A 27,807-nucleotide genomic window follows, 5' to 3' on the forward strand; every position below is an offset into this window, starting at 1 on the left:
TTTAAAACAAAATCCCAGCCTCCAACAGGTTGGACATACTGTGAATAAATCGATTCAATGAACAGAAGCTTTGTTTGGACAAAAGAGTTGCCAGACAGATTATAATTCTCAAGATAGTTGCATGAATCTGTTTAATATTTTCCATTGATCTCATATGCTATGCTCAAACAAATAAACAAAAAATCTGTCAGTGCCTTTCCCTTTAAGAGAGAATAGAGGACATTTCAAAGTCAGGGGTTATTCATTTTCAGCAAAGTGAACAAATATTTTCAACATGACAGAATATGTTTATTTTTTAATCCACTAAGTTAACTGAAAAAGATTGGGCATTTTCAAGGAGAAATAACAGTTAATATTATGAGCTTTAGCTGGTAAAATAAATGTATAGGATATTTAATTACATCTCATAATGAAAGTGACCTTTTGAAAGATTCATGAGCAGCAGAGTATGTAGAAACAGCATTCAAAATCTGTTCTCTATAGAGAATATTGGCTTATATAAGCCAATTCAATTCAGTCATCTCTCTCAGTTTGTCTAATACAAAATAATTACTCAGTCAAAGTACACCTAAACATATTTATTACAGATCACAGTATTCCAGAGATAGGAGATTCGCCTTCATTATGAACCACATGTTCAAGAGACACTAACTCGTCTGCTTTTGTAAATGGTATGATTTTATCCAAGGATAATTCTGTTTCTCCATGATCTAGCAGAGTAGGCCTTTCCCCATAAACAAAGTTACAATCAGTCTCAAAAGGGACTTCAGCCATCTGTGACACTGTATCAAAGCACATGTCTTTGTCACTTCCCTCCCTGACAGCGTGCGGATGCAGACAGGGGTGACCGAAGAGGTGAACGTCTCGAAGGTTCGTGGAGTCGCGATGATACGACACCAGCTCGTTGCTGAAGTCAACCGTTTGAACAGTATTCCGAGAACACAGCTTCCCACATCCCAACAGACTGGAGAACGCTTTGCGGAATTCCGCATTAAAGGCATAAACTACAGGATTCAAGGTAGAGTTCGCCCACCCACACCACACAAACACGTCAAAGGTTGTCTTATTGACACATGGGATCTGCCCGGCATTGTGGAGGCCAGGGTCACAAAATGGCACCATGCAGTTGAGAATGAAGAAAGGAAGCCAACAGCAGACAAACACACCCATGATCATCGACAGAGTTTTCAGGACTTTGGTTTCCCTCCTGAATGAGCTTTTTAACTTCTCTTCAGGAGCTTTATTGCAGCTTTGGCAGGACTGAACATGCTTAATGGTGCACTCTTGCATTGATATCCTTCGGATCTGCCTTTGCGCTATGAGGAAGATGCGTGTGTAGGTGACAATCATTATGGAGACAGGGATGTAGAAGCTGATTAGAGATGAAGTGATGGCGTAAGTGCGGTTTAAACTGGCATCACATTTTTCAGACATTTCTACCAGGTCTTCTTTATGGCCGGGAGTCTTATGCCAACTCAGCTGCACAGGAATGAATGAGATCAGAACAGAGAGAGTCCATGCCACTCCAATCATGACAAACGCCACTGTTCTTGTCATTTTCTGCTCGTAGCTCAGCGGGATGGCAATAGCCCAGTAACGATCCACACTTATGATGCACAGGTTAAGAATGGAGGCAGTGGAGCACATGATGTCAAAGGCTATCCATACTTCACAGAAACTGCCGAATGGCCAGAAACCCATAATCTCAGCTGCTGCCTTCCATGGCATCACAAGAGAGGCAACTAAGAGATCTGAGACAGCCAAAGACACTACAAACACGTACGCCACTTTGGAGCGCAGATGACGGAACCGTACCACCGCGGTGCACACCAGAGCATTCCCTAGAAAGGTGGACAGCACAAAAATAAAAAGCAGACAAGCAGTCGTGGAGCGGGTTATTAGCTCTGAGACATAACCTTCAGTCTGGTTTACCATCTTCTGGGATGTCCCTATTACCCTGATGGCTGCAACCTGAAAAATGTCTTTTGATCAAGCATCCATCCTCTGGGAAACATTTGCCGATAGTTTAATATCCAAAGACTTCAGGAATTCGTCCATTAATAAGAGAGTTGCCTGATAATTGAACATTTCTGAAATAACCTTCCCTCCTTCCTTCAACCAGAGAAGTGAGTGAGAATACAGTGCAGAGGGTGAGACTAATGATATTGGATGTAGGAGGAGCCTAAGAAAAAAACGGAGAGGGGGAAAATGTGACTCATGTCATGTAAATTATGGGCTATGTATTAGCCTAGCCTATTATTATTATTTTTTAAATATGTTTTATGTTTTCAATTGGGTAGTAGGCTTTATAGAAATAATTGTAATGTTTATAGTTAAAGAAATAAAGCAACATAAGTGGAAAATCATGTTTCTTTGAAGACAGCTGCTGTCTGACTAATGGAGTTTAATTAGCGATTGTGGATTAATTTACAATTCTGCTCCCGTATGTGCGCCATTATCCACAAGATGGCAGTATACGTACATTAATGTCCCACAAGCAAACAGACAGAGGTTCTAGAAGTGATGACAGGTCCCTGTCCGACAAATCCAGGCGAAACAATTCCTTCAAACAGTTCATTTCAAAGAACCAGGATTCAGCTAATATTATTTTACGTCTGTGCGTAATCGCGTCATCACGTGGTATCTGACATCGCAACTAGGAATATTAGCCTACATCTTCAAATAATTTGCATTGCAAAAAAAAAAAAAAATAGGCTATATATAATGATAATAATAATAATTTGCATTGTTCACAGTTTATTTAGAACATATAGGCTAGCCTGTATTTTTGCTGTAAAATATTTCGCATAGCCTACCCTTACCGGTCAAATAAAGTAGGCTAGCCTACTTTAGCTATATTTCCAGTATGTTTTATTAGTTTAGTGTTTATTAGTTCAATGGCTGTATTCAGAATACCATATTATTTCCCTTTCTGCTGATACCTTATGTGGCAGAAATAGTAAGATGTATGTGTGCTAGGAGAACAAGCGTTGTGCAGAAAGAAATTAGGCATCAGGCCTATGCTGTGCTGTGCCGAATTCAGCCAATTGACTCGTGAACTGCTCGGACCAATTCAGTCTGATGCGTGAATTAATCCTTCAATCGGGTTTTGTGAATCCGAAAAGATCTTTCGACCGACGTTCTTCTTACTGGAACACACTCGCAACAACCACGCGTTATCCAACAAAACAAACCTAAGAAGCCTACACTATCAAATTAGGGAAGTTTTGTTTTCCTCCCCTTGTAAACCCCCCACCCTTCACGTCACCCAGTGCTCTCGTCATGCAATGGGATTATTTAATAGGTCATACTTATTAATATACTTTTTTTTTTGTTTAAAACAACCCTCTTCTTTTGGACACGTACATAATGTCTGCTTCTAAAAAACAATTCCACTTATGTGCACGTGCGACCGGAGGTCCATGAGGTCACCAGCTCACAGTTGTGGGCGTTAGGGGGCAGTTCAACTAGGCGTAACTTTGTTTCGACTTTCCTGAAATTGCAAGAGATCAACCAGTGAAAGTTTAGGGGATGTGCAACAGCTGAGAGAAGCAGAGATTCACATTTCGGAGGAGTATTCTACTGTGAAATTTGCACTCGCAGCAAAAGTAAGCTAACAACCACATCTGCTTTGCATTGTTAAGCTGTATTTTATAATCTCGTTTGGCTTCTTTCAAAGAAAAGGCATGAGAGTTGTACTGAATATTCAGTTTTTAAATATCTGACATTCTGGCTTCATTCTGTTTTACAGTAGCCTACAGCACGTTTCCTTGTAAGATATTAGGGGGGGGGGGGGGGGGGGGGAAACAATGTTTCGAATGGCTACGTATTACGTCATGCTTGAGGCTACACGCATTTTATTTCTAAATTGTGTGATGAAAGTTGTGGCGTGGGTTTGTGACTGCATAAGATCAACTTAAATGTTTTAACAACACATTTTTATATAATTCATTATTAATAGTTCAGGCAGAACACTGGGTAGGCTACTTGTGTTCAGTTGGTATTACACATCACCCTTTGACTTGTGAACCCTTATGGTCTGAATCCTATTCATGGTGGTCAAGGGACTGTCTGGAAGTGCAGAATGCTAATAGACAAAAACCAGGTCTTTAGGACAGGAATGTGAGTGACTTCCAAAGCTGTAGAAGACAAAGCTATAAGTTTTGTCCAGATGAAGCATGTCACAAATAAATTTCTGAACTATCTGTACTGAGAGGTGGGATTTGCAGAGATTCACTTCAGACCAAGCACATCTTTAAAGAAATGCGATGTTAGGCTGCTGTAGAGCAGAGGATGGAAATGTTGGATAATTCATTTTTAAGATGAATTGTTTTAATAATCCTGAAAGATATATTAATGTTTGTGGGATTTAGTTTTCACATTTAGTTTTAGTTTAGGTTGCAAGCTTCACCATTTTTATGTATTTTAGACAATACCATTTTGTGTGTGTGTGTGTGAGAGAGAGAGAGAGAGAGAGAGAGAGAGAGAGAGAGAGAGAGAGAGAGAGAGAGAGAGAGTGAGTGAGTGAGTGGAAGTCTTTAAAAAAGTGCTTTTGTAGAAGTGCCTCTTTTATCTTGGAGTGGCAATCTTAAGGGAGTCCTTTGAAGCAGGTTACATTATTGTTTTTTCTGCCTTTGGAAAAAAAAACAGCTTACATGTCAGACTGGAGAACAGAAAAGTCTTGAAGGCTTTTATCACATTATAACACATTATATGTTTGCACTGAGAATGTCATTTAATTATGTCTGAGAACCCTAAGTTGTGTTTTGCTTTTTTCAAATTTTCTATCCTTAATTTTTTATAGTCAAATTATATTATCATCACATGCATTTGAGTAAACTGGATTGGAAAAATAACAGCATTGCACATGTTTGTGTACAACCAGCATTGTTTGAAAATGACATTTTGCACAAACATTTTTCTCAATGTCAAAAGAACTTTATTATTCATTTTACATCCTAACATTTATTTGTTTAGCATGTTTCAAAAGCCTACGATTCTATGTATTGTGAATGCCAGATGTTCAATGTGGACTTTTGTACTACATATAAACTGCATATAAATATATATATATATATATATATATATATATATATATATATATATATATATATATATATATTTTTTTTCAGTCAGGAAAGCAGTTACCTCATCTACTCATGCTTCCCATGTTTCCATCAGCACATTTTCTTGTGTCACTGAAAGAGAATATCTACCATCCTAATCAAAGTGTTTAAACATCTGGCAAACTGTTACGCTCAATTAAACTGTATTTTCTTTTAAGAACATGATTCTTTTCCTTGGTATTCAATAGGGCTGCGCAATATATCGAATTTATCGAAATATCGCAAATGTATATATCGCAATATGCATATCGCAACAGTTTGCAATAAATGGGGTCATGAACAAAAGACAACATTTTTTAGCTTTAATTCATACAGTGAAAACTAAGCAATGTTTTATTTTTATATTTTATGATTCAGTATCTTTTATTAAATAAACCTAATGTAGGAAAACCTGAAACCCTGTGGTTTACACTGATGTTAAAATAACACTTCTTATGCTACAGTAAAACACTGATGTTCACTTTCAGAAGTTATAAGGATGTTTTCTTGTCATAAAAAGAATGTGAAACACATGTAGGTTATATCATTTTTAAATATATTTTAAAGATAATTTAAGTTTATTTTACACACTTTAAGCATTATCGTATCGCATATCGAATATCGCATTATTTAAGGAGTTATCGCATATCGCATTTTTCTTCAATATTGCACAGCCCTAGTATTCAAAGTGAATTTTTGCTTAGGTCATGGGCAATGTAGATAAATAGTCTGCCACAGTGGGGTCTAAACAAGCCTCTGCGTTCTCATTATTGCTCGCTTTGATGTGGGCCGGTTTGGTGATGTACAAGAATCACATGCTATTCTCCCTCTGCTCATGACTTTAATAAAAGTTCTTTTGATTGAAAAAGTACAGATAAATGGGTGGCTTGAAATCTTAAAATGCATGAATTATGTCTGTTCTCATCAAACATGTCCTTCTGTGCTGTCTTAATAATAACAAGAAAAAAAAACCTTTACTTGTGCTTTTTTGCAGGCCATAAAAACCGCCTGAGCCTCTATCAATATGCTGGCCCTCTGGTCTGTATCATTTGTACTATTGTGTGTATGGAGTCAGAGCTATGCACAGTATGAGCACTTGGGTTACCCTCCGGGCTACCTGGACTCTTCCCATGATCTTTACACTGCTCCAGAGCTTCCTGCCGATACGCCCAGGATACAGCTACGTCTGGCAGGAGAGAAACGCAAGCACAACGAAGGGCGCGTTGAGGTCTTCTATGAAGGGGAATGGGGGACTGTGTGTGATGATGATTTCACCATTCACGCAGCCCAAGTTGTATGCAGAGAACTGGGTTATTTTGAAGCAGTCTCCTGGTTTCCATCATCTAAATATGGGAAGGGAGAAGGTAAGCTTGCTGTGTTCTGAATGTTTTTGATATAATCTGAAACTGATGGATTTTTCTCAACTAAAACGACGTTGCAGTAAATAGTACAGTATAGTATAGCATGTAATATATGACATAAATATAAGTGAATGCCAGTTTACATCCTATATTGTTAAACTTAATCATTCAATATAATATTCTTCAATGGAGAATTGATGACTAGTCAGAATATATATGGATTGACTTCTTGTGTTTTTAGGCCGTATCTGGTTTGACAATGTCCACTGCACGGGGAAGGAGAGGAGTTTGGCTCAGTGTGAGTCTAATGGCATAGGTGTGTCTGATTGCAAGCATACTGAGGATGTCGGGGTGGTTTGCAGCGACAAGAGAATCCCAGGATTCAAGTTTGTTAACACCCTGACCAACAACATCAATGTAAGTAATTTCAGCACAGATGTGTTTCCACAGTTATTGTTATTGTTGATACTTTATTGATCCTTTACAGGAAATTGCATTGTCACAGCAGCTTCAACACACAAAAACACAGCACCACAAATAACAAACAAGTCATTTCTACAATATAAAAATTAAAAATAAATAATATATAAAAATTAACAAGAAATAAGAAATGAGCGCTAACATACTAAGATAAAAAAAGTGCAAATGATTATATAAGTGCAAAAACTAGACTGTAAGGTCTCAACTATACAGTAGGCTATACGCTACCAGTGACGATTTACGTTATCATTATAGCACATTAAACAATTGTATAAAACTATTCAGAGGCGTCATGCCCATTCATGGCGATTCGCAACTTCCAATTGGGATGCAACTTCCAAAAGACAAAAATAAACATTTGATTATTATTATTTTGTACAAAATGAATAGTCCCCCAAAATGATCTAATTTTAGTGAATTTTGCCATTTTGAGGCCAAAATATGTCATTCAGCCCTATGTGGTTTATGCAGAAGCAAGACGTTTTTGTGTGCAAGTGGTTGGTGGAATCTTTCCAAAATGTTGGCAACATAACTGTCAGGGTGCGGTGCAGGCAGAAGAAGACGAAGAGTCAGAAGTTCCAATGCAAAGGTTTACTAACGATATAACTCAAATAGGTACAGACAAGGCAGAAGGTTCACACACACTAAATACAATGGAGAATGGACCAGGACTGACCGAACTGAAGGAACTAAATACAAACACTGATGAACATTGATTAACTGAAAACAGGTGATACAGATGAACAAATAATAACTGTGAAGACGACACGTGATGAGAAGACAGGCAGACAAGTCCAATGAAAACAAACTAAACAGAACATAACTATGACATTACTCCACCCTCCCGGTAGGCGCGTCCTCGCGCCATAGATATACCAACTGCAGAGGGAGGGAGGGGACTCAGGAGGAGGACGAAAAGCAGGTGAGGGCAGACAGAAGGCAGGAGGAGACGACGGAGGGAGGAGCCATGGAGGAAGCAGGGCTGATGACTCCAGGGAGCCGACTGACGGGGGCGGAGCCGGTGGGAGAGGAGACCAGGGTGGAGCCGGAGAACCGACGAGCCCAGGCGACGCAGAGGATCTGGCGGGACATGGCGAGGCCGCCGGCTCAGGCGACTGAGGTGCAGGCGGGGACACAGAAGGGCATGGTGGAGACAGAGGGAGTGAGGACCAAGGAGGAACTGAAGGGAGTGAGGAGTCCAATGGAGCCAGGGGGGCGAAGGGACGAGGCGTAGCCAGAGGAGTGCAGTCCAGAGGTGAGGGAAGGTCGAGGGACGAGGGAGCCTGGCGGAACTGGGGAACTGATGGGCCACGGTGGAGCTGAGGGAGGTAGGAGCCAAGGTGACGCTAATGGACCGTCGGGCTGAGGCGGAGTCCTGGTCGCGGAGGTCCGAGGTGGAGACCGGGATCCACCGACCAGGCTGGAGCTGTAGGCCGGCAGACCCACGGCGACTCCACCTCCCCAAAGGTGGTTAGAGGAGCTGAGGGGCTGACAGGCCGTGGTGGAAGAAGGGTTGAGAGGTGGTAGATGCAATCTGTCGCTTAGAGGACATCCAGCCTCTGATTCACAAACGCAGAGATAAGGTGCATTTTAGCCTTGTGGTGTCCAGTGCTGATAGTTCAATTCATTTGTTTCTGTAAGCTACAGAATATGTGGAAGACTGAATTGATGCAAGACTTATAGGCCTAATATTCGTAACTTTTTTTCTCCGCCAGCATTTTTTAAAAATGTTGCCAGCCACCACCAGCATTTTTGATAATTACATTTTCACAAAAATGTCATGGCCCATTCATGCATTCTTTTTTTTTTATCAACACTTGAATGTGGTAAGTTCCATTATAAAAAGCAACATTTTAAAACAAATTTTTTTTGGGCAGAGACTACAACATGTGCAAAAGCAATGCTTCTATCATTTGTTTCTGCTTCATTTCCACATGTGTTTTGATGTAGAGATTCTGTCCTCTTTCAGAAGATGCGTAATAGCACCTCCTACCATATAAAAGTGAAACCATGGATTCCCGGAAAATTCCGTCAATGGCGGGTACAAAGTTAATATTCTGGAATTGCAACAGTAAAGGTGTTAATAACTTGTGTTCTCAATTTGGTTCATAATTCAAAAGCATATAATTGGGTCTCACTGGCAGTTGAGTTCAGGGTCCGGGAACCAGGTGCAGGTTGTTGCTGTAGCCCCCCGTAAAATTGCATTCCAGGCTGGAAAAACTAGGTGCATAACACCTCTGAAACTATTGTTGCTTTTCTCCTTTTGATCACTTTTCCAATCGCTCAATGCATTCTTTTCCATTTACTTTGCCACCCAGAGCTAAGTGGCTTTGGTTGCAAGGAATATGGCAATGGAATGTTCAAACACCCTCTTGACACATTTTTTTACGCTACCCATATTTATACTGCTTGGCTTTGTCTAAATTAATTTCTTTATCCAGTTAGAGTAATAACAGGATTTGTCCCCATCCCCTGTCTCTTTCCGTACACAAGCTGCTTTGAGCCGACAGTGTCATCTAGAAAGAATGCATTAAGCAATCAAAGAAATATGTCATGATAGGCGCTCCTGTAAACAAAGGGAAGTGTAATGATGAAACAGACTTTAGAAGATGTAAACTCTGATTGTGATTCTCAGTGTAATGCCAAATGGAAACCTCAATGAAAGCCCATCTGAGCAGTCAGAATTCACCACTATAATATGCAGTAAAAAAAACATCTGAATAAGTATGCGCAGTCTTCAAAAATATGCCTATTGTGTCTGAATTTCATTTCCAAGTATTATTGCCTTTTCTAATACAACATGGAATATATGAGTCAAGCAAGGGCTAGGGGAAGTCTAGACATCTTAGATCAGCTTCTACTAGTCTCCAGCTGAGAAACCTGGAGAGAAAGCCAGAGTCAGCTTTTCCATCTACTGATAGCCTGCACGGGCTCCACATTAAAGCAGTTAAATCACAGGGAGGTTCACCATAATGCTGGCCACATTCAAGTCATCTGGGAATGTTCATAAGCAACCCACTGTAGCCTTCCTTGGGTTAAAATGGGAAAAATGATGTAATGTAACTGGTGGAGAGATGTAGAGGAGAGGCCAAAGATGAGACTCCTGGTTTTTGGTCGCTTATCCACTTTATCTTATACATTGATCTAATTATTTGTTAAAGGGATAGTTCACTTTAAAATTTAAATTCTGTCATCATATACTCAAGTTGTTTCAAACCTGTATGAATTTCTTTCTTCTGCCGAACACAAAGGAAGATATTTTGTAGAATGTCAGTAACCAAACAGTTAACCGGTCCCATTGACTTCCATAGTAGGAAAAAAAAATACTATGGCAGTCAATGGGACCAGTTTGGCTGGTATCTTCCTTTGTGTTCCTTTGTCTCAGAAAGAAATTGATACAGGTTTGAAACAACTTGAGGGTGAGTATATGATGACAGAATTTTCATTTTAAAGTGAACTATCCCTTTAAAGTAGCTTTTGGACTCAAAACCCGATCAAAGATACTATGTACTTTTTTGAGCTCATCTAAAAATGCCACAAATATTTATAATCATGGCTTTGCATGACTTGTTTACAGCAAGACTTAGGGGATCAGCAGGTCAAATCTGTGAATATTTTTTTTCACAACCAAATTTTAATTTAAGTGAACAAGATGTTCTTCCTGCTTGGAAAGAAAATGTTGGTTGGTTAACCATGCAGTCATAAGTTTTTTTTATTGTGTCCAGGCCTTTTAGTCCATTTATTTTGCGCTATACCGGAAAGCTGAATGAACCCAACTTTCTTTATTCTGATAAATCTAGACAGTCCAAGTCCTGGATAAAATGATCATAATTTGTCTTGTCCACCATTATCATGGGAGAGTGGGACACGCAGAAGCAGCTGGAAGCCTGTGTCATATAGACACATGTTATGCTATACCTTAATTACAATCACAGGTTTGTGCCTGCATGAGAAACTACAGAGTTCAGAGGAAGTTACATTATTTATTTGTTGAAGAGTTGATGCGTTTCTTTCAGCTCTATAGAGGATTCTTGAACATCCAGTGTTACAACACAAATGGCTAAAAATGACTTGGATGTATATAGTAAAAAGTAATACTTCTGGTTATATGATTTCATTGTAAATGTTTTTTCCCCTGCTTTTAAAAACTGAGGAATGAGTCAAAATTACAGTATGTGGTAATGAATTGCATGCCACAGATGCTTGATGGATGTTAGATTGAAAATAACCCACAAATTCTTAAACTACTACATTTCGATCTACTCATCTGTTATTTGCTTAGTAACAAGGTATCACTTGCATTTACTTGTAATGCAGGGATTTTACTTACATTGCTTTCTCTCTGTCTTTTAGACAAATTTCATCTTGTTTATTTATCTGCCTCTCCTTCCCTTCAAGTTACATACTTTTGGGTTAGTGACACTCCCTACATTTAACAGGATGTTTATCTCTATGAAGTAGCAAGTGGAATCTCTGAAAATGACAATCAAACCACATCTAATGTGACTTGCACTATAGTGGGAAGACTTGACGTTCTTCAATGTTCCTCAGTCTATAGCTTGGCCTTTAATGCTTTGTTGTCCACATTCAGCATGCGATCATTGCTTGTGGTTTCCATAGTACATTTAGCTTTTGACCCAAGTGGAAAAACACATTTTTCACATTCCTGAGGATTCAAAGAAAGGATTGTCTAGATGTAAAAGTTTTCCTTGAAAACTGACACTGATTTTCAATGTTTTTTTCCCTCTGTGTTCTTGTAGGAGACTCTTTGGTCAGAAATAACTGGTCAAAGAGTTGCAGTCAGAAAAAGAAATAAAGCCAATTAAACATGGGCACCAGATAAGTGGAATGGACCACGCTACTCTAATCCTGCTATTTTAAGAAACGGATAATCATCAGTTTGTGCAATGGCTCAGGTCAAGACAGTCAAGGACTGTTGTCCAGCAATGGTCTATGTGTTCTTTGTTAACTGTTGTCGATCTAGACTATTTTGAAAAGCTCAGTAACAGACCTGCATTCAAAAACTATGAGCTAACTGCTAAAACACTGTTCTATTATGAGTTGGGGGAGGGAAATGGGTTGTTGGAAATGGGCTCCATCTGTAGGGGAGGCATTCTTTAACATGTCTTTGCAAAGAGAGAGTTAAAAACACAAACAATTAACGACAAGAGTCACTAGAGTTTTTGAAAGAGGGCACCATGTTTAGTTACTTTAGTTTCTTCTGGGGGCATTTCACACATAACAGGAACATATTTTGAATCAGAAAGAATATTGTTATATTCGATTATTGATTTTTTTTGTTGTGTTTGTTTCCATCCAGTTTTCTTGTGATAATAATATATGCCATTTGTACCAATTTTAGTTATCCGAGATTTATCTCAAATTACTTTGAGTAAAGTCATTAAAAGTGGTCAAAAAGAATAATACAATCATTACTTTTGTTAAAGTTTTTAGGTAGAACATTTTAACGGACATTTGAGCTTCATGTTGCTTCATTATTTTTTTGAATGGCAATTGTGGAAAAGTTTTGTTATTTGTATTCTTTTATGTAATTATTCCTTTAACAGAAAACACTCATAAGATGTGTTTTGCCTTTTTTTTGTGGTCTGAAAGCGTTGGTTTATCTGTTTAGTTGAAGAGAACATGCTCTCTCACTCTTCTTCTCGTTTTAAGGGGAAAAACTATGTGGGCTGAGTGACATTTTCCTTTGCACAGTCTGTGTACCGGCCAGTAGAAGAATGCCTGTCAGTTCACCACATGTGCCTCTGACTCCTTCTGTATGAGCAGTAGAAGGGCTCACTTTTTTTCTTTTTAAAAGACAGACTAATCTCCTGAGATGCTTACTTACATCTACTGAATGACAAGCCCTCAGAAATCGCTATCCCAGCTGCTCTATTTTTCTTTCCTATAACTGCAGAATCCACTCCTCTTCCAGTTACCATAGAAGCCAGCCACACATGTTTAGGAAATCTTTTTCTTCCTCTTTTGTGCTAATAAATCTCACCTCAGTTCTTTTTTTTTTCTTCCAACCTGTTTTGAAACCTTGCACATTGCCTGTTTAGAAAAGAGTTAATGGAAACCCTGTAGCTGCAGATATGTGCACTGGTCATTAAACTCGCTGATCCAGTCACAAAGTAAATGATGACTTCACTCACTTATTGGAAAAACCCATTTACCAAGACTACCGAGTTACTTTCTTGGGGCGCATGGGAAATTACTTTTATTATCCATCAAACTATGTTTTATGGAACGTATTTAAAAATTCATGAAGCTGTTTGTTCAGATGCTGTGTAAGGATCGTTTTGTTGCTTGTATATGCCGTTTTAGCTGGTGTATTCCCGTTGCTTTAAAAAAATTTTTTTATTTCAACCTTCGATGGGAATGCTTTGTTGCATCACAAAGTAGCTTGGATAACAAGAACTGTTAGTGAAAAATGTACTTGGTTTTGTGCCATGACACGGAAACCACTTATATATTTTGAAGTCTGTTGTTGACCACAGTGTCCAATTTAGATTTTGGAAACACACAGTTCTTCATTAAATCCGTCCAACCTGCAGCTGTAACAGCTTGGTCAGAGACATTGGGAAAATGACTGACCATTCCATTCACAAAAAGTCTCTTGATTTACAGAAATGACTATTTTGTGTTTGAGTGTTTGGTTGTTCATCTGTTTAGTTTTACCTCATGTGAAAATGCTAGACATTTTAAAATACATAATAGCCCTTAGGTCATATAAATAAACATGTATCATTCTAGAACTATATCCAAAGTGTATCCATGTTGGAATAAACCCACATAATTGCACTGGTTGCATTTCCAGTTTGGTACAGTAAGGATACCTTTTTAGTTTACCACGTGTTTATTCACAACCACATTCTCATTCCTAGTTTGAAATCCCTGACTTCAGCTTATATTACTTGCTTGACTTTTTTTTTAATGAAAGACACCTTCTTTTCTTCGGTGTATGTTGTCGGGCGCATCAGAGGAAAGAGTCTTCCAGTGGTGACCACTTCATTTTCTCTTACTCATTTCATGGAAAATGTATATTCTACAGCAGGGGTCTTAGACTTTTTTTCAGGCCAAAGAGCCCCATAATGGTCATTGCAGTTATTTCCCTTTTAATTTTACTTAATACAATTGTACTGAGGGAGAACTTTAATGTTGTATTTGAACACATACACTACTGTTCAAAAGTTTGTGGTTGGTGATTTTTTTTATTTTATTGTTTTGAAAAAAGATTCTTATGCTCATCAAGGCTGTGTTTATTTTATCAAAAATACAGTAAAACTGTAAAATTATGATTTTTTTTTAAATATTGGTTTCCTATTTGTATATTTTAAAATGTATTTTATTTCTGTGATGGCAGAATTTTTAGCAGCCATTACTCCAGTCTTCAGTGTCACATGATCCACATGCTGCTGATTTGGTGCTCAGGAAACATTTCTTATTATTATCAATGTTAAATGGTTATTTGGTTAATAGAAAGTTCAAAAGAACAGCATTTATTTATGAATACCGAATATTTTGTAAATTACAAATGTTTTAAATGTCAATTGATTAATTCCTTTCCAAAAAAATCTTACTGACCCCAAACATTTGAATGGTGTAAATTTCACAAATATGAGTTCAACGTCAAACACTAATTGGCAGAAATCCACTGCAGTCCCACCACTCTTCTACAGCATGAGGTTCAGAGGGCAATGGAATGTTTAGGCCACTGTATTTGCTGAGCACAGCAATACACAGTCTCTCAAAACTCAACCCACATGGTATAGCACAGGAATGTAAATCTGCTGCTAAAGCCCTTCATGTAGTCTTGGAGTCTACTGAAATGATCTAGCTTCACTCCTCCTGATGGATTTACAGTTCATGTAGGCCGATACACCGTGGACTAGTTTGATGTTTGTTCAAAATTTTAACAATAAATAAATAATTAAATGGGATGAGCTGCATTTGGATGCTGCTATGTAATTCTAATGCCATATAGTATGTTGAAGTGCCTTCTGTTATTTCAGTGTTGCATAAGATGCTCTCCATGTGCTTCAATTTTCCAGGCTTTCTAGTAAATGTTGGGGAAATAATTTCAACCACACACCCTTGCCTGATTATCGAGGTGTCTGGGAGTATGTGAGCTTGAAAGCAGTAACCTCTTGTTTGCCTTTTTATCCATCTACGTCAGAAGCCATTAAATGCATTTTAATAGTCTCGCCACGGACGTGAATTGTTGTTGGCCTGAGGGTAAACACAGTTGGAAGATTTTTCAGAGGTGGAGCAGGTCAACAAGTCCTGCTGATAGGATGTTTATAATGAAGTAAGGAACTGTAAAACTGGTTTAGTTTTATAGTGGCTGTGGTTAAAGTGTCCAGTTACGAGTTTCACAACATGGGTACATTGAATAATGCTAACACAGAACAAATGGAAACTTTCCGCTATTCAGAGGGAGCCTTATTATATATATATGAAAATGGAGTAACCGTACTAACAGGGCATTTCTTGTCTGGCCTGAAGTTTGTCACCCACCTGCAATTATATTTATTGCTAATACAAGAATCAATGTCCCTCATAAATCAACTTCAGTAACAATACTTGACTTCTTTTGCCCTTCAGAGTCTGAACATTCAGGTGGAGGATGTTCGTATTCGCCCCATCCTGTCATCATACCGTAAGCGCGTCCCAGTGACAGAGGGCTACGTGGAGGTGAAGGATGGAGGCAAATGGAAGCAGATCTGTGATGATGACTGGACTCAGATGAACAGCAGGGTCATCTGCGGCATGTTCGGCTTTCCAGGAGACAAGAGATACAATACCCGTGTGTACAAGTGAGTGCTCGCTTTCCCCTAAGTTGAGCTGTCTTTTGTGCAGATATTTCTTTAGAATATAACCTATAGGTTTTCTCGGCATAAAAGCTAAAGAAACTTTTATTGGCCTCAGAAAAATGGAAGATTATAGTATTTTAAAATACTCTCCTTATGATAATATATCCTACTTCATTACACTCACTGGATATTACAAAACTAATTATTATTTTTATTTTATTTAATATATTTTAATATATCATACCAGGATACATCTCATGACATTTCACACTGTTAGTGTATTCCCAAATTCAGCTATAGCGTTGCTTTTTAAATTTGAATTGATGCTTTCATCATTTTTTTTATTATATGTAAACATCATATAACTTCATTTAACATGCTATCTTGCTTAAATATATGCAGACTCTCTTAGAGTAAACAGACTGACAGATTCATCAACAATAGCAGTAATTTATTGTGTGTGACAGACATAAATCTTAATCCATTAACTGTTGGGAGGAGGCCTGGCTGAAAATACTCCCATGGAAATAAAAAAAGATAGACAAGGAGCTTTTCCATCAGCATTGGTCAGAGAAACCACTGGTTAGCTTTCAAGCTAGTTTAGGCAAATGAAACATGATATTTGGAATCACATTATGAAGAATGTTTCTAGCGAGTCTTCAAGACTTTTTAATCTCTGTATATGCCTGATAGAAAATCTGCAAATAAATGAGAAAATCTGCAGAGAACATAGTCTTGAACTCATACTTGCTGCTAAGCTATTACATTCCATACTGTGTTCGTAATGACTCTCAAGAGTTGCATAAATCTCCATAAGTACTTTCATAACTATGTGGAAATCAGCACTAAAATGCCTAGTTAGTAATTAATGGTAATTAATGTGCTTTATGAGCAATCACTTAGGCACAATAGAAATTAAAGCTTTATAATTGGTTGTATGATCTCGGACTGTTCGGCTAAGCTACGTGCTTCCCCGCACATGCTGCGCCTTATGAAATGTGCAGGCACTTTTGTTTTTTTTAAAATCTGTGCTTGATGTTGGGGGGAGGGGGGACACGTAGCCAAAGACTGTAGTTTTTTCAGCGCGGAGCCAAAATGGGCTTCCTTTCAACTACCTCTGTCTGCCCTGTGCCTTTATACCGTGCTTTCATAAGAAAACTTGGACAATCCTTTCAGAGGACCGTGCATAAATGGCTCCTGTAAATAATATGGGTCTTTCCCTGGCTGGAACAAGCAGATGATGTTCTCAGATGATAAAGCGTGGAAGTATAACAGCTCTCCCAGCTGTTCTCACAAACACTATAAATTAAACACCAGGTTATATGTTTTTGTAACATTTTGTAAGATTTTGTAACATTTTTTGTTGTAACTTTAGATCAAATCTGTGAGTTAAATGTTATGTCTACCTTTTCTTTTGTATCTTTCAAAGCCTATGTGTGTTTGTCTACATTTGTTTTCCTGATAGTAGGGATCTGACATAGACTTTGGAGCAAGTCTAGTGTGAGACATTCTCTTCCTCAGAGTCTAAATAAAAAACAAATGTAAATTGTCTTTTTTTGTGAATGATGGCCAGTATACTTCTGACAGGGGAGCTTGTTAAATATTCTGTTTGAATTAGCACTGTTTTTCCTGCAGGAATATATGACGTCAATCAGCTGCGCTTCATCCTTTTCCAGTTCAAAGTGTATCGAATGTTTAATGCAGTCATGAATCTTTACTAGCCCTATTATGGCTGGAATCTTCCACTTGGGCCTATACATGGGTTTTGTGTGAGTTATGTTTGTTAAACTCAATTCTCAAATTCCTTTTCCTTTGTTTCTCAGGATGTTTGCCCGCAGGAGAAAACCAACTTACTGGGATTACTCCATAAATTGCACCGGAAATGAAGCTCATTTGTCTAGCTGTAAGCTTGGCCACACGCTCACCATCAAAGCCAATAGCACGTGTGAGCTGGGCACTCCTGTGGTAGTCAGCTGCGTCCCTGGCAGAGCTTTCGCCCCGACTCCCATGTCAGGATACAGGAAGGCCTTCAGACAGGAGGTGAGGCCAGATGATACATTTTCTCCAAAAATACAAGAAGCCACATGTCTACATGAGGTATTGCTTTGCACTGAACTTCTGACTCTCACCTTCGAGAAGACTATTAAGTATGGAACAGATCTCAATACACTTTATCACCATGGTTATAGAAAATCTTGATCTAGACTAAGCGGCTACTTTAAAGTGAATCGTCTCTTACTTATTTAAAGAAGAATGTATGGCAAAAGTGGCAGTTTTCGAGTCCAGTATTTTCAGTTGCCGCAAAGTGTGATTATATGAATACTAATGTTAGAGAGCAGAGAAAAGGATATTTTTAAATCTCTAAAGCCCTATGATGACAGACATTTTACCCGAAAATGACATCACTCTTTCCAAATTACATATTTAAGTAGTCCATGTGGAAGCCTGCCTGTTACATACCATTCAGGGAGGTCAGTGAGTTCATTAGGATGATGTATATCTGCACTATTGAAGTGTCTGTTGTGTATTCCTGAAAGAATTCCGGCAGAATATATCCATTCTTTTAATGATGAAGGTTTTGGAATTTTGCAAGGATGTATCAAATTGATAAAAAGTTAAAGTAAATACATTTATAATGTTACAAAAAACATATATGTTAAATAAATGCTGCTCCTTTGAACTTTTCATCTATTCTTCAAAGAATACGGAATAAATCTATCATGGTTTCCACAAAAATATTAAGCGAAACAACTGTGTTCATGTTGATCATAAAAATAAATGTTTATTGAGCACCAAATCAGCATATTATAATAATATCTGGAGGATTATGTGAAACTAAGTAAAGACTGGAGTAATGATGCTGAAAATTCAGCTTTGCCATCACAGAAATAAATGACATTTTAAAATGTATTCAAATTTAAATTGTGATAGTATTTGACAATATTACCGTACTGTTATTCCTTTTGCTGTTGTTCAAATAAATGCAGCATTGGTGAGCATAAGAGAAAAAAATCTTACTGGTCCCAAGCGTTACCCCAACAGTGTATTTTAATTTAATAATTATAATGGTTTTGCCAACTTTTTTAATGAGCATCTTAATTATGATGTCTTAAAGTTTGTCATGCACATCTGATGTAAACTCGTTGCCTGAATTACTGTAAAACTTCTCAAATATGAATTCCTTTACTTGAGTTTAGCACTTTAGCTTTTCTGCTAAAAGGTCTTTCTCATTCAGTCTTCCTCTTCCTTCACATACAGCAACCCCTGGTGCGTCTCAGAGGTGGCGCTGTAATTGGAGAGGGGCGTGTGGAGGTGTTGAAGAATGGAGAATGGGGCACGATCTGTGATGACAACTGGAATCTCGTAGCAGCTACTGTGGTGTGTCGTGAGCTTGGATTAGGGAGTGCCAAGGAGGCGATTTCTGGAGGTCAGCTTGGACAAGGTGCGTATAGTTGAATTGATCTGAAAGTTCAACAGTAGATGGAATGCTACAACCTCCCTGACTTCCATTTATTTACTTGTGCCCTTTTTATGGATTCATAGCACACAGTGCTCTAGAGAGTTGATACAAATATTATAACTAAAATGAATACATTGTTATAATGAAAGTCATTTAATAAGTAAGGGGTGGGAAAAATGAATTAAGCTGAAAATGTTTCTCTTCTGGTCTGACATTACAGATAATATTTTTCAGATAATATTTGAATTATTTATTTTGGTCTTAGTACAATATAAATATAAACAATATAAAAGCCAGTTATTTAAAGGGGTCATGAACTGCTATGATTGGGTTACATTTGCATATTGCTGGATTGATAGGTTCAATTCTTTGAAGACCTATTCTCTCTTTCGAAAACAACAATTTCCCAAATACTTTCAAAAATGTACTTAAATTTCGGGGTAAATTATGTTTTCTTCCTATGATTATTAGATATGTGTATATAGGTAGGGATTTTATTATTAGGACTAAACATGTGTCTATGACCATTTATGGGTGTGTCTGGATAAAAACATGTATTTTCCAGGAATGGGCCCTGTACATATGAATGAGGTTCAATGTTCTGGCTTTGAGAAGTCTGTCACTGAGTGTCCCTTCAATATGGATAAAGACTCTGAAGGCTGCAGTCACGAGGAGGACGCAGGCGTGAGGTGCAATGTTCCTGCCATGGGCTTCCAACAGAGGGTAAGAACTCAAATTGACTGACTACCGAAATGCATTTTTACTGTCATATAACATGGCAAGTCTGCTCTTTATTCTTGCAGCTGCGGTTGAGTGGAGGACATAACCCCTTTGAAGGCCGCGTTGAGGTTCTTATTGAGCGCAACAGTTCTCTGGTGTGGGGGACTGTGTGCGGTGAGGGCTGGGGCACTATGGAGGCCATGGTGGTCTGCAGACAGCTGGGCCTGGGCTTTGCAAGCAGTGCTTTCCAGGTATGTTTACTCCTCGAAATGGACATATGAGTCTCACAATGTGATCCTTTTACACTGCTGATACCTCAACAGGCTTTTGGTAAGGTATGTCTATCCTTCTCGCCGGATCATCCCTTGATCTTAGAAAATTGGATGTTGGCCCTTTGAAGAAATTCATGGTATTCCAAACTCGCATTACTATTCAGCTATTTTTGCATAAGCAGGGATGGTGGAGGACTGCTGTTAGTGAAATGAAAGCTCTGTGTGGGCTGAAAGTTTTTTAGTGACGTCCTACTATGATTTCTGAACTTTATTAAAACCAAATCAGTTCTGGAATGTTTCAGTTCAATTCGATTTTTATCGACCATCTTGTGACAATGGGATTCCTGCGGTGTCCTTTAACTGTCCCTGCTGGTTGTTAATAAGAAATCGCAGCATTCCAACACTCAGGCACGTTGTCTAGTCTAATGTCAATTCACAGAAGGGATTTTGTAAACAGAGTAGACTGGTGTACCTTCTAAATGAATGTATTGTGATTTATTTGTCAAATATGTCCACAAAGAAACAGTTTTTTTCTTCTTCAGTAGGGCAATTGACTCTCTACTCACTTGTACCATGTCCAAGGTGGAATTCTTTCTTTTAATAGCCTTAGACAAAACGAGTTACTGCAAGAAAACGTATGTACTTGTATATTTAAAGTCTAAAATGAATCCCAGTTTTATTAGAGGCACAGCTCAGCTTGAAGTCGTCCTGTGAGAATGATGTTTCTAATGGTAATTAGTAGAACAACCAGCTGTTAAGACATGTCTTTTTTCCTCAGGTTAACCTTCTTAAATACATGCTTACTGACAGTTATAGATCTGTGTTTACGGTTGCCAAGAGAAACCATTACTCCCTTCTGGTTTGACAGCGTTGAAGATAAACTGTTACACCTGGGAAGTGTTTTAAGAGAGTTAGAGACTGTCTATTCCAAGAGAAAATTATATCTCTTCATCAAATGGATCTTAAATAGATAAGAAAGAACGAAACAGTTGACTGCCGCAGGGAAGGAGAGGTTTGCTTTTGAAGATGTTACTGTTGTGTCGACAAGTAAATTATGTCTGGAAATGGTTAAACAATACAGACTCTGTTTGTTTTTATTTTAAATAATTAAATGGTTCAATTAGCCTATATGAAACAGATAGGACTTAAGTGTAGGTAACATACTATAAAAACGTGACATAAAAGAGAACATTTTGTTGCTCTGGGTATTACGTTTCATTCTCCTTTGGCTACTATTTAGTGTTTTGACTTGAGCTAGTTCCTGGCTCCTGAGGACTTTTCTCGATAAGAACAAAAAGTCCCAGAGGTTTTGATAAGGTGACAGGAAATAGCACCATCTTGTGGTTATTTTACATTTTACTGTTAGTGATTTCTCTTTCTCTGTTGACATTTTGCCTCAACTTTGTGTTCTCTCATTTTAATATCTAACATATGTCCTTTCATAAAGGTGCATTCAATAAGACTGGTGCAAAAAAAAAGTTAACGGCAGTCTTATAGCGACACCTAGCGATGTGAATGTAGCATGACGAAATGTTTTCAGTTACCAATGCCATTGGATAAGCTTTGATTCCTTTATTAAAAGAGTGACCAATAACAGACAGGTTACTGAGACAATGTTGTTTTAGTATTGTTTTTAAACAAATTTTCTTTTTATTTCAGTTTTTAGTTTGAGTAATTTTAGTACTTCAACTTAAACTTATCAGTAAGTTGCCAAGGCAACATTTTTTTTTTTTATCTAATATTTGTATTTTATTTTTATTTCAGCTTACTTGAATAGATTTAGTTAACAATAACATCACTGTACTGAGATAAGCACGTATTATATACGTCTTATAAGTATTACACACACCTTAACATGTCTGCTCCCATAATGCATGCAACTCGCTCCATTTAATAATAAACGGTGTCTTTATATTCAGTGTATTTGCACTACCTTTAATTTCCCCTGTGCGATGGATGAATCACTTGAACTGATGTGGGATTTTGTGTTTGTATAGGAGACATGGTATTGGCCCGGTTCAGTGAATGCAGATGCAGTGGTTATGAGTGGGGTGAGGTGTGCCGGAACAGAGATGTCTCTCTCCCACTGTCTGCATCATGGAGAATATCTCAGCTGTCCTAAAGGTGGAGGACGCTTTGCTGCTGGAGTTTCCTGCTCTGAGAGTAAGTTTTATCATCAGAATATTCAAATACAGTTATTCTTATATTTATGGATTTTTATGTATCGTATATGTTATAAGTTCTTACTATATGGGCCCTATCTTGCTCCCAGCGCAATTGACTTAGTACACCAACGCATGTATCATTCCTATGTTGCACCCGCACAGAGCGGACTTTTTCCTCCACAGACGCACGTCGGTAAATTAGTGAATGAACTTGCGCTCGGGAAGTTTTCCAGTTTTGTTCAGCGAAAAGAGGAGGCGTGTTCCGGCGCAAACGTCCCTGGTGTTATTTTGCAGTTCCAGGAAACAATTCCGCCACTGACTAGGAAAAACCTTGCGTGTGTTATTCATATGGTATTTTAAGGGCGCATGCTTGGCCATAATGTAGCGTGTGAACAACGCGCATACACTTTGATTCTCTAATCTAAACAGATGCAGCAGTTTTCATTTTTGCAAATCATACATTATTACAAGGAAAAATATTAACACACGAGGGAAATCATTTGTTGTGTGTCCATGAAGATGTGAAAAAATAAATCTAGCTTACACATTTACACAAATTAATATACGCCTGTTTAACCGAAGCTAATTTGGGTGGGTTTATCCCATCCCCAATGTCACTTCTCTGTCTTTTACGGCCCTGACAAGAACGTCGGTCTCCTCGGCTGTGAACCGCTCTTGGCGTTCGCCTGGCAAATCTGCCGTTATATTAGCAATCCGCCATGGAACAAGCGTGCCTGCTCTTAAAGGGAATGTGAGATGACACTCTGATTGGTTTATTTTACGTTTGTTTATGTTGTTTAAACAATTTTGTTTACTTTTTGAGTTACTTGCGTTTCGCGTTCGATACTTGCGTTTCAGATCGTTAAAATAGGGCCCTATGTATGTAATTCTGTTAGCTTCAACTAATTCTTTCTTTCTAATATCTGGAGAAACACTGACCTCTACTGTTCTCTTTGAAAATACCATGCAAGTCTGTTTGTATTGTGTCATCAACACTTAGGGCCCACTTTTGCTAGTTTAACGACGGGATAAATGTTTGGCGCACCCGGCGCATGTTCTAAAAGGGTTATCCCTATTCTCTTAATGAGTAATGGGTGTGTTTTGGGCATAACGTGCAATAAAACAATCAGAGTCTCATCTCCCATTCCCTTTAAAAGCCAGTTGCGCTCGCGCCATGGCGGATTTGCTATTTCCAGAGAGGAATCAAATATTTTCGTGCGCGAAGTTAAAGCAGACCGGATTCCACCATATCTTTATGTACACAATACTAATCTTTTACATTATAATCCTTTTATTTGTAATATTTGGCATGTCTGTGTGCTGCTGCATGTCCCTGTGTGTGTAATAAGCAGAGTGTAGGCACGTTGTTGACCCGCCTATAGGCACATATTACTAATGCGCCCTTTAAATAACAAAAAAATATTGCGCCGTTGACTTTAGACCAGCAGTCTATTTCAGTTGCCTCAAAATAGCAACGTGCCAACAATGTGCCTGAACACATCTCGTTTTCAGACCAGCACGCCCATGATCGCACAAATGGGCGCAAATGCATTTGCTATTTAAACAACGTGGCGCAGGACGTGAAAATGATAACTGCGTCAGGCTGAAACTACAAAAAAAGACTTGCATTGCATTGCACCGGGTATATGATAGGGCCCTTAGCATACTACTACATGATTACTAATATAGTTTGTGGTATAATATGTGTTTAAAACAAATCTCTTTTTCAGGTTATATGGAGTTAAAAACAATGAAACATACTGGATAAACCTTTCTTTAGAACTCTGACAGGAACACTTGTTTTAAAACATAAGCTAAGAGGTTTTTATTTCCTTCCAGCTGCCCCAGATTTGGTGCTCAACCCCCAGGTGGTGGAACAGACCACATACTTAGAGGACCGACCTATGATCATGTTGCAGTGTGCCTATGAGGAGAACTGCCTGGGCTCAACCTCCGGTGCCACCCCAGCCAACTCCTATCGCCGACTCCTCCGCTTCTCCTCCCAGATCCACAACAACGGACAATCTGACTTCAGACCCAAAGCCTCCAGAGAGACCTGGGTTTGGCATGACTGCCACAGGTGAGGGGGGTCTGATAACTGCTGGAGACAATAGAGGTAGAATTCAGATATCATTCATAAGAGCATAAATATATTACATTTATCCATGTTTTGATGTCATGAACAAGAATAATATACTAAATAGGTAAACAGCAGAGATGGGTACAAAAATTTACAAAAATGTAAACTGATACAGTTAGCCCCAAGTATCGTTCAAAACTTGGGGGTCAGTAATTAAAAAAAATAAATAATAATAATGATTTTATTCAGTAAGGACAGATTTAATTGGTCAAAAGTGACAGACATTAGTAAAGACATTTATAATGATTTCTATTTAAATAAATGCTGTCCTTTTTAATATTTTCTATTAATCAAAGAATCCTGAAAAGAAATTATCATGGTTTCCACAAAAATATTAAAGCGGGACAACTGTTTTCAATGTTGATCATAAAAATAAATATTTTTGAGCAGCAAATAAGCATATTAGGATAATTTCTGAAGGATCATGTGACCCTGAAGAATGGAGTGATGGCTACTGAAAATGCAGCTTTTAAAATTACATTTGAAAATATATTAAAACAGAAAACAGTTATTTTAAATTAGTCATATTTCACAATATTACTGTTTTTATTGTGTTTTTGATCAAATAAATGCAACCTTGGTGAGCATAAGATGCTACTTTCAAAACAATTAAAAAATCTTACCAACCACAAACTTTTAAATGGTATGGTAGGCTTTTACTTGTAGGTAAAGGTTTTTAAAATCTTTTTTTTTTTTTTTACTGTTACAGGCACTATCATAGTATGGAAGTGTTCACCCACTATGACCTACTTAGCAACAATGGCACCAAGGTGGCAGAAGGACACAAAGCAAGTTTCTGTCTGGAGGACTCAGAATGTGATGAAGGTATGAAAGAATGTGCATGTTTTTGTAGCTGCCAATTGTACGAATAAGTTGACCTCACTCTAACTTTGTGGTTTTGAAGTCATAGTTATGTTTTCTGTTCCTTTTTTATTGTAGCGTAAACTCGCCATCAACTTGATGATATGCTCTTTGTATTGTTGACTTTTTTAAGGAATTGAAAAGAGATACGAGTGTGCAAACTTTGGTGAGCAGGGGATCACAGTGGGCTGCTGGGATACATACAGGCATGATATTGACTGCCAGTGGGTGGACATCACAGATGTTAAACCAGGAGACTACACATTCCAGGTAATAATGACATTTCTGAAATAGTAGTAATTTTAGTACCAAAGAAATTCTTTTAATCATATTATCCTGATTCTTGGAAACTGACATTGTGATTAGATATTTGAGCTGACTGTTTTCACTCTCTCTGACAGATTGTAATTAACCCCAATTATGAGGTTGCTGAGTCGGATTACACCAATAACATTGTCAAATGCAGATGTCGATATGATGGTCATCGTATATGGATGTATAATTGCCATATAGGTAAACAAAACGTCATGACTGCCTCTTCTTGCCATGAACATTTCTTACTTTTTTCACATACACTGGCTCCAATATTGATTCACTTTTGGACGCTTTAGTGACACTGATTAATACGTCTTATTTCTCGTGACCAGTCCCTTCATGCTAACTATGAATATTTTATTTATTTTATAATTTGATTTTTTTTTATCTTACCTGAAAAGTTAGCTTATTCTTTTACACTACTAATCAAATATTTAGGGTCTATTTGTTTATGAACTTTTTTTATTCAGCTAAATTAAAATGCATTAAAGCTAGGGTAGGTAATCCTGTTCAGAATTTTTTTTTTTTATACTGGGTGAAATGGTCCTTCCATTCTGATAGTAGTCAATACATTATGTGTTCAGAAAAAGGAATGAAACAAATCTGACCTCTGTAGCAGCTGTAGGACAGTAAAAACTCTGACCAATCACTGCCATTCGGTGCGAATGTAAAGAACCAATCAGATGCCTTCATGTCTCGTGCCCGAGCACCACTGCGTGCACAGCAGTGATGCGTGGGTCAATGTATAAACAACCCGCACCCGACCGACGTTTTCAACTAACCCGCCCGCAACTCGGACCGCAAAAAAATAGAAAGAAAATATTGTACCTGACCAGCTTCCTGACCAGGAATCTTCCAGAAAGATTTCTGTTTATTTTGAACATTCTATTCATCAAAGAATCCTGCAAAAATGTATCACGGTTTCCACAAAAATATATTAATCTGTACAACTGTTTTTAACAATAACAATAATAATAATAATAATAATAAGAAATCATATTTGAATAATTTCATTCACAGGAATACATTACACATTAAAATGTATAAAAAAAGAAAGAAAATAGTTTAAATTCTATTAATATTTAAAAAATAATATTTAACATTTTTGATCAAATAAATGCAGCCTTGGTGAGCATAAAAGTCTTCTTTCAAAAACATTCAAACAATTCACAGACCCCAACATTTTGAATAGTAGTCTTAATGTAAAAAAGAGGCTTGGCTTGATATTGTTATATATCTTCTCAAATTTTAAAGTCAAATAATAAACATGTTTGAAGTAAAATCTAAAGTGTTCAGATATTTTGGGACCATACTTGCATGAAATGTCATGCTTAGAATGAACATGCGTAGAACCCTGTATAGTGAACGTCACTGTGATTCTGTGTCTCTTTTAAGGGGGCTCCTTTAGTGCCGAGACAGAAGACACTTTCCCTGGCCTGATCAACAACCAGGTGACCCATAGGTAAAAGAGAGGTGATAAAGAACGTCTAGAAACCCCGGCCAACCAGTGAGATTATCAAGAGCCCTGAACCACTACACCTCTCTAGAGGACCTTTCATCTCAGCAATTTCATGGTACTCGTTCAACTATGCTCAGTGTCACCACATTCCTCTACTGTATTACAGGACTGAACATCACTTTTTCAATAGAGAACTCGATTAACAGACTGAAAAGCTGTTTCCCCCCCCCTCCTGACCGCTGAGCCAGTAGCAATTCTGAAACCTCATTCTTTCTCTTTTTGCTGCTGGTGTTGAAGATGAAACTGTGGATAACTCTCAAGTGAGCTCACTTCAGACATGAAAGGAACTCTGGTGCACTTTTTAACTTTTAAAAAGGATCTGTGGTTTAGGTCTTTTTGTAAGCGTTTGGACAAGGTGAGAGGAGTTTCCTCAGATGAGTCTTCTGAAAGAATATTACATAAATCTACAAAAAATAAAGGCCTGAAGAGACCATTTCCTTTCCTTTTTAGTCACATGCATTTCAGGTATATACTTTGGCATTTTGAAAACCATAGCTTATAGATATTATTGGTTATAATTTAAGTGTCTTATGGGTTTGTAGAGGAAACAACTGATAGAAAGATATGATGACTGATGAGACCTATAATATTTT

At 37.9% G+C, this 27,807-nt stretch overlaps 2 protein-coding genes across 3 annotated transcripts; one reads left to right on the forward strand and one right to left on the reverse strand.

The window, feature by feature from the left end:
• Window positions 1-460: 460 nt before the first annotated feature.
• On the reverse strand, window positions 461-2,063 carry drd7 (dopamine receptor D7). The gene has a single exon (XM_079605694.1). It carries the CDS (start codon window positions 1,933-1,935, stop codon window positions 589-591), a length of 1,347 nt encoding a protein of 448 aa, XP_079461820.1. The 5' UTR covers window positions 1,936-2,063; the 3' UTR covers window positions 461-588.
• loxl2b (lysyl oxidase-like 2b) lies at window positions 881-27,807 on the forward strand. 2 transcript variants are annotated; one of them, XM_079605693.1, is made up of 14 exons: window positions 881-1,018; window positions 6,100-6,469; window positions 6,708-6,883; window positions 15,554-15,765; window positions 17,586-17,802; window positions 19,021-19,204; window positions 19,788-19,945; window positions 20,026-20,193; window positions 22,212-22,377; window positions 24,219-24,459; window positions 25,229-25,344; window positions 25,514-25,650; window positions 25,782-25,893; window positions 27,091-27,807. In XM_079605693.1, the coding sequence occupies exons 2-14, from the start codon at window positions 6,130-6,132 to the stop codon at window positions 27,159-27,161; spliced, it is 2,298 nt and encodes a 765-aa protein (XP_079461819.1). In that variant the 5' UTR covers window positions 881-1,018; window positions 6,100-6,129; the 3' UTR covers window positions 27,162-27,807. The 2 variants fall into 2 exon arrangements, with proteins under 2 accessions (XP_079461819.1, XP_079461818.1); XM_079605692.1 differs by lacking the exon at window positions 881-1,018 and adding an exon at window positions 3,494-3,608.

The sequence above is a fragment of the Phoxinus phoxinus genome (assembly GCF_949152265.1).
Source record: "Phoxinus phoxinus genome assembly, chromosome: 3".
Lineage (NCBI taxonomy): Eukaryota > Metazoa > Chordata > Actinopteri > Cypriniformes > Leuciscidae > Phoxinus > Phoxinus phoxinus.